This window comes from Limulus polyphemus, unplaced genomic scaffold, assembly GCF_000517525.1.
Source record: "Limulus polyphemus unplaced genomic scaffold, Limulus_polyphemus-2.1.2 Scaffold138, whole genome shotgun sequence".
In the NCBI taxonomy this organism is placed as follows: domain Eukaryota; kingdom Metazoa; phylum Arthropoda; class Merostomata; order Xiphosura; family Limulidae; genus Limulus; species Limulus polyphemus.
This window is the reverse complement of record NW_013665748.1, coordinates 963,246-972,370: the sequence shown is the minus strand read 5'-3', so window position 1 is coordinate 972,370 and position 9,125 is coordinate 963,246. Positions and strand designations below refer to the sequence as shown.

The window sequence follows — 9,125 nt, the reverse complement described above, 5'->3', positions numbered from 1 at the left end:
TATAATATATTATACATTCCATTAGGAAGCCCTTTAACTTCATAAATATGTCGACATAAGTTTGTTAATATTTTAGAGAAAACAAGTCGATTTGTTTAAAAGTTTCTCATCATAGCTCATATTATTCAAATTACATTTCATTACGGATATTTTTCCACAATCCGTTATATCATGGAAATCTAGACTTTAAATTTAGTCTAACTTACAACGAATGTTTCATATCATTGTATTTATAAGCATAGTTGTTTCATATTACGATATTTTAGTTTTCACTGATTATAAGAAGGAAAACTCTCCTTCATTTTGAGGTAAGAAGGAGTGAAGTGTTTGTTCAGTACTCTCTCTCTCTATATATATATAAACGCTTTCAATGTAAACGCTTTGTATTATTACTAGAGGAAGTTTTGGCAGTCTAGAAATTTATCGAGTGTCTAGCTTTGACGTGACGTCTCTAATTTTCTGGAGACTTGGGGGGGGGGATACCTTAAGACATAAATATTGGAGAATTAGGTAGTCGGTTAGTTAATCATTTAGCTAGTTACTTAGTCTGTAGAGTGTTATAGATCAGTTACTGAGTTAGCGAGTGTGTTATTCAGCTAGTTTTGAGTTTCTGCCGTAGTTACGAGATAAAAGTTAACAATTAAGTGACTTAAATTTTATTTGAGTTATGGCAATCGATCAGCAATCTTGTTGTTATACACCTTATGGTGGAAGGAATAAAACTCTTTCCTTTCTATTAAAAAGAACCTTGCTCAACGATAGAAAACATTACAGTTGTGTTGTCAGGAGTGGGATTATTTTGGTGAAAACAAAATAGAATCCATACTGAACTTCAAATTGAATATGACACGACGACATGTGCTCGAAGTTATATCGAAAATATGTTGGAAGTGATAAAATAGTGAAATAGAACAAGCAAAAAGGGATAGAAGCTTAAAATAAAACTAAGACGAAATGGGCATGAAATTAAAGAAAAACCAAGAATAAAATTACAGAAACTGAAAAGAAGACCAAGAATAGTGGATCTTAACTTCATACAAGATAAACTTGTTTGCTTGTTACTTAGCATAAAGCTACAGAATGGATTATCTGTGCTTTACCTACAGCAGGTTTTGAAACCCGATTTTTAGCGTTAAAAGTCCTGAGATTTACCGCTCAACTATTGGGGATTGAGCTCGGGAGCAGCAAGAATTAAGAACAAATATATTTTGATTGAAGACACTATTGAAGAAGTATAGTGAGATTATAATAATAATAACAAACTAAAAGAAGTATGAAAAACTTTTATCAATTACAGAAATATTGTAGCAGCAAAATCAACGATGTAGAAAAGAACATTATTGACATCATAAAACGTAAGGAATTTGCAATGAAAAAGTATGGAAATTTGGGTATAAACAAAAGCTCCTTACTAAGGTCATTACAAATAAGAAATATATTTGTTTTGCATTTAGTAAAATTAATGCTGAACATGAGGAATCACCAACATCTTGATATAGTCTGTGTACAATATATTTTTTATAGTTGTAGAATAATACTAAAGATCAACTAACCTAGGTGAAGGGTCCACCTAGGTGTATCATCTCTCATTAGCTCAAGCCTATTAATATATTTTTAGACATGGATAAACCATTCAATACTGAACATCTAAACATTGGTTATATAAGGTAGTTATCACCGATGGTAACCATCATTGATTTTAAATAAGTTTTACTATTTTTATTATTTTACTGATTACCAATGTGGTCACGACTTACCTTATACTACAATCCTAGTGACATATCTACATTGCAAATCTCCTTGTTGTAATACAGTAGTTTTAGCAAACAAGGAATGTAATCATGTTTGTGTTAGAGTACTGATACACATTGAAATTTAATTTTTAAAGTTTTTGTAATGTATTTGTAACAAACAAATGGCATAATTGATGTCTTGAAAAGAAGTAAACATTACCCATGGTTGAAGAGTTGCTTCGTTTAGTAAAACTCTAGATCAACCTTTATTATAATTAGGAAGATGTGAAGAAGACACGTTTCATGAAAGAAATTTCGATCTCATCCTAGCAGTGTTGATCATAAGCTCTGTCATCATTTGATATTACAATATATTTTCTGTTTTAAGATACAGGATCAACTAACAAAATATTCGCATAACAATTTATTTTCTGTTTCAGGATATACAGGATCAGCTAACAAAATATTCGCATTACAATTTATTTTCCGTTTCAGGATACAGGATCAACTAACAAAATATTCGCATTACAATTTATTTTCTGTTTCAGGATACAAGATCAACTAACTAAATGTTCGCATTACAATTTATTTTTTGCTTCCAACCATGTAATCCCGAAAGAAAAAGATTCACATTAGAGATTGTTTCTGCTATAGAATTATAGAAAGTTTCGTATTATAGTTGATTATCTTCATAAAGCTAGACAATTTTCTGTTTAAGGATATATATAATTATGTAGAAATCGCAAAGATTTCACATTACAGTTTACTTTCTGCTTCAGACTGGTGTAAGTTCGTCTAAAGAAGATTTCAGTTTGCAAATTTACTTTCGCATTAGATTGCATGATAATGAATACAGTTTATATTCTGTTTCAGGCTATACAGTTATATGAACAGAGCATTAAAGTACAGCAGGAATGGAGACAATTCCATTACATGTGTTTCTGGGAGAAGATATGGTGTTACTGGTGAGCTTAACTGTTACTTCTTATATCACCAGTTGCACATGTTATATTTTCTAGTGATTTAAACATCTCTAATTGTTAATAATATGTTTTAGACTAAGGCTTTAAAAATATTAAAACACGACCTTATTCCCAATATAACAAATAAAGTTGAAAAGAAATATTTCTATGTGCAGGGACCCGCAGCTTTGAGGTCCGGTTAACAGTCTCAGAAAAACAATCTCCACCTTAACTTCTACATTATCCTTATACTTTTGACGAAACAATTAATTAAACAGCTCAGCATTAAGCGTAAATTTTACATTACAATATTATGATAAACGAATCGTATATTAAATTTCAGTTGTTTGGAAACATTGCAACACTTTCAGTAAAAACTTATATTTTCATTTACCATACTATACAGCGTCGACGTAACATTGATATCTAACATCTAACCCCTCTTCTACTTTTAATGACGTTTTTCAATACTAAGTAGTTTAACTTTGGATAAATATTCTAATCTTTTTAATCTAAACCTATACTTAAGAATTCTAAAATATGTTAGCTTTTTCGTAGTTTTTCTGTCATTTCTAACTTCTCATTTGCTGATTTAAAAAAATTTAAATACATAGACTTTATACCATAATTCAGTATTGACAAGATTTACAAATCAAATATTTTTACAAGAAATTCAGTATTACGGATTCTACTTGTTTAGCAATCTTATTATTTGTTGCAGTAAAACATAACTTACTTGCTTGGTTTTCTCTAAATTCCTAGATACTTGTAATGTACAGTCACCTTCATATCCATACCATCCAATTTCCGGTATATAATCATTTTTTTAAAACATCCATTTCGAGACACAATAACTTCTGATTCGTTTAAATTAATATAAAACTCCCACAACATTGAAAACTTCTCAGTAACTTCAGTGATCGACTTTCTGACCTTAATAACGAAAAGTAAATCATCAGCAAAAATCAGTAAAAACTTCTTCTTTACAATTTTCTGAATGTTCCATTTAGATAGGAAGTCCAACAAATAGCTCAGAAATATTATAAAGCGTCAAGTTAATAATACACATGATTCCAATGGCTCAGCAGCAAGTCTACGAACTTACAACATTAAAAATCGTTTTCGATAATCGTGGTGGTCACAGCACTGATATCCCACTTTGTGCTTAACTACAAACAAACACTTTCCTGTAAAACAGCCGAAATATTTTAGGATTTAGTTCAATATGCATGATTTTTATTGCTTTTAAAAGTCCCCGGATGTGACAGCAGTAAGTCTATGGACTTACAACTCTAAAATTCGGGGCTTGATTTCTCGTGTTGTACATAGCAGATAGCCAAATGATGATGCTTTGCTCTAAAATAAACAAACAAAAAAAGCCTTTAAAACCTTACCACCAATATCTTAATAAAGCAATGTTCTGAGTAGATAATTTCTTCTAATTGAATGACTCTCAGTGGCACAGCGGTATGTCTGCGGACTTACAACGCTAGAAACGGGATTTCGATACCCGTGGTGGGCAGAGCACAGATAGCCCATTGTGTAGTATTGTACATAACTACAAACAAACAAATCTAATTGAATAAAATTCCTGAAATGCTCGGACTATCTACTTCATTTAAGGTACAAAGACTTATCAACCGTACATCTTAAAATAAATATGTTGTCTACTGTTGAAGAAGATTTCCGAAAATCTACTTTATTTATTCTAAGAAGTTTTCGGTTTTATTTCAATAAAGAAGGTTTTTCATAAAGTATATTTTAATAGCATTTAATTCAATTGGGAACATAAACGGCCCAAACAACAATACGAGTGTAATTATAGGAAAGATATTTTCCATTGCTTAAAATATAAAATTACTGCAATATAAATTCTAATGACTCTAAAACATTTTGCACAGAGTTTATCACAACTTGAAGATTTTAAATCTTCTAATTATTTTGCTTACATACGAGAATTACTTAAACTAGAAATGAGAAAATGGTTTAGATTCTCAAGTTTTTAATGCAGAAATAAGGAATAAAACGTTTCACTGAGTTAGCTTAACATTTTCTAATTAGTTCTACTGCTTCACAAACTTCGTTTATAGTTAATTCTGTAGGAGTATCGGAGTTCAATTGAGTATTAGATGACAATGCCAGGTGTTGCGCCGCCAGGCGCTGATCCCTGAGTGGAGACCAACTACCTCACATGAGGTAAAACAGAGCTCCGTTAGATGGCACAAAGTGGCTTTGCTCTTAAATAAACAAACAAACAAAGCTCAAGTGCTACAATCTTTCGTTAAAGAAAAAGTAAGGAGAACATGTCCTCTCGTTTTCCGTGTAAATTACGCCTATGTATAGACATACAATTCGTGAAATCTCGCACTGTGTCTTGCAGTGTGTCACAAAAATACGTGATCACACTTCCCCGTATGTCTTATTCTGACAAGGAAATATCTAGCAATTAAAATGTTGGTCCTAATCATTTCTCTGATATTTATCAATAAGTCGGTTTCAATCCTGCTTTTTTTCTTTCAGTCTCTGAACACCGCTTAAGTATCGCCTCTTTACGAATTCTATCTAACTAGTGTTATTCGAGTTCCACATTTCATTCACCTGATCATTTATTTCGTTGGATATTAAACTAGAACTTCAACTATGATTTTAATTGCACGTAAAGCAGTTTCTATGGACTTCTTGATTCAAAATTGTTTATCTCGCTTTCTCCATTTCAACTCCTTTCTCATACCTGTAATTTACCTGCAGAATGTTAACCAAATGTTTTTGATTGTATTTCAGAATCATTGCCTTCATTCACCTCATAATCTAGCACAATTTTTTTAGTACGTACATTGGAATAACACATAAAGGACTATACGAGTGTCTGTTAGTTGCCTTAATATAATTTCGAGACTTTGTCTTTTGATCTTACTTCTAACTGATTGATAATGACGACCAAATTCTGACTCGTAAAGCTACCAGATAAACACTAGTATCCAAAATAGAAAGTTCATAAATCGCAGGAATATGATAATTAAATAAATATTTTAATACTGCCCAGAGGAATTTTAAAAAATTGATTTTTTTTTAATTTCCACTGTAAGACTCTACAAGTTTCCTAAATTTCTGGAAGCTCAAGTATCACATGTTTGTTCACATCAGCGGATCAGTTAAACAGAATCAACACTATACAAACTGGATCTAAAGTGTAACCAATTCAAAGTGGAGTCCACATATACTGTTTTTGATCTCAAGTGTAATTAATTCAAAGTTGGGTCCACAAATTATGCTTTTTTGTTGTAAAGAGAAGTAATTCAAAGTGAGTACACATATTATGTTTTTGGTGTAAAGTATAATGATCCAGAGCTTCATTTATCAAAAGCACATTAACACATTACGGACGAATAATGGATGTGACTGATATTATGTGAAACATGGACTTTGTTGGCTAGGTCATTGACCCTAAGGTTCAGGCATAGCCATTCCTAATTAAGGATGAATTACTACAAGGAAAACAGCAGTAGACAGTGCTTACTGCCAACGTGACTACTCTTAATCGAATAGTAGGATTGACTGTTACAGTTATAACACTCTGAAAGCTGAACGTTTGGGGTTTATTCAGCGAAATTTCGTGGCTCGAATCCTGTTCAACTTCCGATGCACAGACAAACAAAAAATGTTTAAAGCTAATTTATGTACTTATAAAAGTTCTATCAAGTAGTTGAAGAGCAGCTTTAAGATATAAAAGCAAAATGAATAATATCAAGATATCGTAACACTTTTGTAACTTTAGTTGTGCATGTGTGTATGGTAATGTATGTACTTTAGAATTTGAAATAATAAATGTATTGTACACACAAAATGAAGTAAAATGAATTTGTAGTAAAGGCATTTTATACTCTCTTATAGCTACAAATGTGACTGGGTTAATGCGGCGAAGTGCTGTGATATAATGCGTAAAGAGTGTCGCTGGTCACCGGCCACTTATTCCTACCTTTATGGCTGTTTCTTGTATATGCAGATGCAGGATGGAGATAATAGCCTAATGGAGGAAGTCACTAACGTGCTCAAGTTAGTCTGGGAAATCTAGGGTTATCAAAAACCAATTTTATAGTTTTTATCTAAACTTTGTGTCCATTAAAAATATTAATTTTTTAAAATATATTTTTATTGAGTGTTTTTTTTTTATTGCTGAACATAGGTGTCGGAACAAACTATGAGGGGGGGGGGAGGCCAGATGAAAGTGGACCAAGCTTATCAGAAGAGCTCTTGTTGAAGGCAGACAAGAATTTAAGGGATTCGGTACCATACTTTTCGGGAAAATGTTTACTATTGAAGTAGCACTTTGGGCATATTTTTATGCAGTGGGGGTCAAGATATTATGGAACCTTGATGTAAATATAAGCAAAATTAATGTGAAAATAAGACGTATTTACATACCTTATATTTTTTACCTTAATCTTGCCCCCACCCTCCTTCCTGATGAGTCAGCGATAACTTTACGGACTTACAACGCTAATATCCGTGGTTTGTTTACCTGCGGTGGACAGAGCACAGATAACTATTGTGCTAAAAGGCAACAACGACAGTTTTAATCCCTTTATCTTCTTTTTTTTTCATCTGTCTATCTTGAGCTTCCAAATTAATTTTAGAGTGTGCACCTATTTTGAATTAGTATTTATTCTGAACCAAGAACTCTGTTCAAGTTAGGCAAATCAAAAACCTATGGAAATTTATGGGAGATAGCGAAATGGGTCATTCCCTCCCCCCCGTATTGAAAATGGGAAGGGTCCGTAGCCTCCCGTTCCAACGCCTATATTGAAAGTTTCTTATCTTTGGGATATAGTGTACTAAATTTGGAACTCGAGCCAGGTTTTAATTTTCATTAAGAGGATTAATTCAACTGAAGTTGATTTTGCCAACATTTTTTGAAACTGCATATTAGGAGGAACGTTAATTTAATTCTGGTTATAATAATTTAATCTCAAAGACAAGAAGAAATATTCCAATTTAAATTATCCAAATCCAAAGAATACACGATTGATTATTTACTTAAACTTCCATCTGTATTTATCATTTATTCCCAATTTAATTATAATATATTTTTTTGTTTTTAAGAGTTTGTAGTACATAACTGAAGAAATTTAGACATTTCTGACCATATGGTTAGAAAAAAAACGACCTTTACTTTCCAGATAATAATAATAAAAACATTTCTGCAAAGGTTTCGCCATTGCAGCTTCATCGAAGCTAGTAGTATATGAACTGTACTGTTAGCCCTGATGAAATCACAATAGCAAAACGTTGACAGAAATAAAAAGATTGTTTATTATCATCTGTAGAGTGCAATATTTTATATCTTCACGATATCCACTAGTTTAAAATGAACAAAAATAAGTTTCCAAAAAAGTAGGTTTTTTTGTTTTTTTTACTTTTTAAGCTGTGTAATTTTTATAAAGAGGTGAATGTTTGAAATATTTTTGTATTAAATCATTTAAAACGGCACTTGTGTGTAAAACATCTATTTATAATTAAAAGGAATATAACGTTAAAATCATTACACACGTTTCGTAGTATTCCTTTTAATTGTAAATATTTTTGTATTGTTGTAGGAAAGTTCCAGAGCTAAAGCAAAGATTAGCAGGAAAGACTGTTCCAATTGAGAAGTTTTGCGTGAACAGAACAGAAAAGTTCTTCAGACAAGAATGGAGTCTTTCATTACCTCTTCTGGTAAACATGTTTAGATGTATTTATAGATATTATCCCGACCATTGTAGTCATGTGTTTAAAGGAAAGTATGTAGCAATACAAGGGTTAGTCAGTTCCTCTTCATCTACAATTTACTGGTAGAATTAATTCAACAAACAAAGGCTGAACATTGTAGTTACCTTCAGTGCTGACACCAGCAGGATCATCAGCTAAGTGCCACCTGTCAATGGATGTTTTGGCACTTTAAAACTCAGTACTTCCTAAGAGTAGTGGATCAGCAGCGTATTCACGCCATCTCCCACTGGTGGGCATGTTAAGCTTTCCAGATGGACATGTTTTCTTCACTTCACCTGCAGTCAACCTGCTCTTTTGGACATATTAGGTCGTCGAGAAATTAATGTCGCTTTTTTTTAGTTAAAAATCCCAAACAACATGTATATCAAAACAAAACATTTATTAAATGAAATAGTCTCCATTTTTATCGGTTATGCTTTTCCATCTTACAATTAGGTTGTTAATGCCCTGGTTAAAGAAATCACTTGGCACTGAAGCAAAAAACATGTCGATGTCCTTTTTAACACCCCCCATATTTGCATACGTTTTCCCATTAAGATGATGTTGCAGCGAACGAAAAAGATGGTAATCTGATGGTGCCATATCTTGTGTTGCGTCAAACGTGCCACGTGTGGATGTGCATTGTTGTGGAGAAGAACACCTTTCCGATTGACGAGTGAAAGGC

The 9,125-nt window shown here is 32.3% G+C and overlaps 1 protein-coding gene across 1 annotated transcript in view; it reads left to right on the top strand.

Annotated features, from left to right (window-relative positions):
* Positions 1-9,125, top strand: part of LOC106474334 (tetratricopeptide repeat protein 39A-like) — a 55,401-nt gene that overhangs the window by 37,826 nt on the left and 8,450 nt on the right. Inside the window, exons 10-12 of the mRNA XM_013935028.2 lie at positions 2,607-2,698; positions 6,587-6,748; positions 8,290-8,407. Coding sequence (XP_013790482.2) covers positions 2,607-2,698; positions 6,587-6,748; positions 8,290-8,407 — 372 coding nt within the window. The remainder of the gene's footprint in view (positions 1-2,606; positions 2,699-6,586; positions 6,749-8,289; positions 8,408-9,125) is intronic.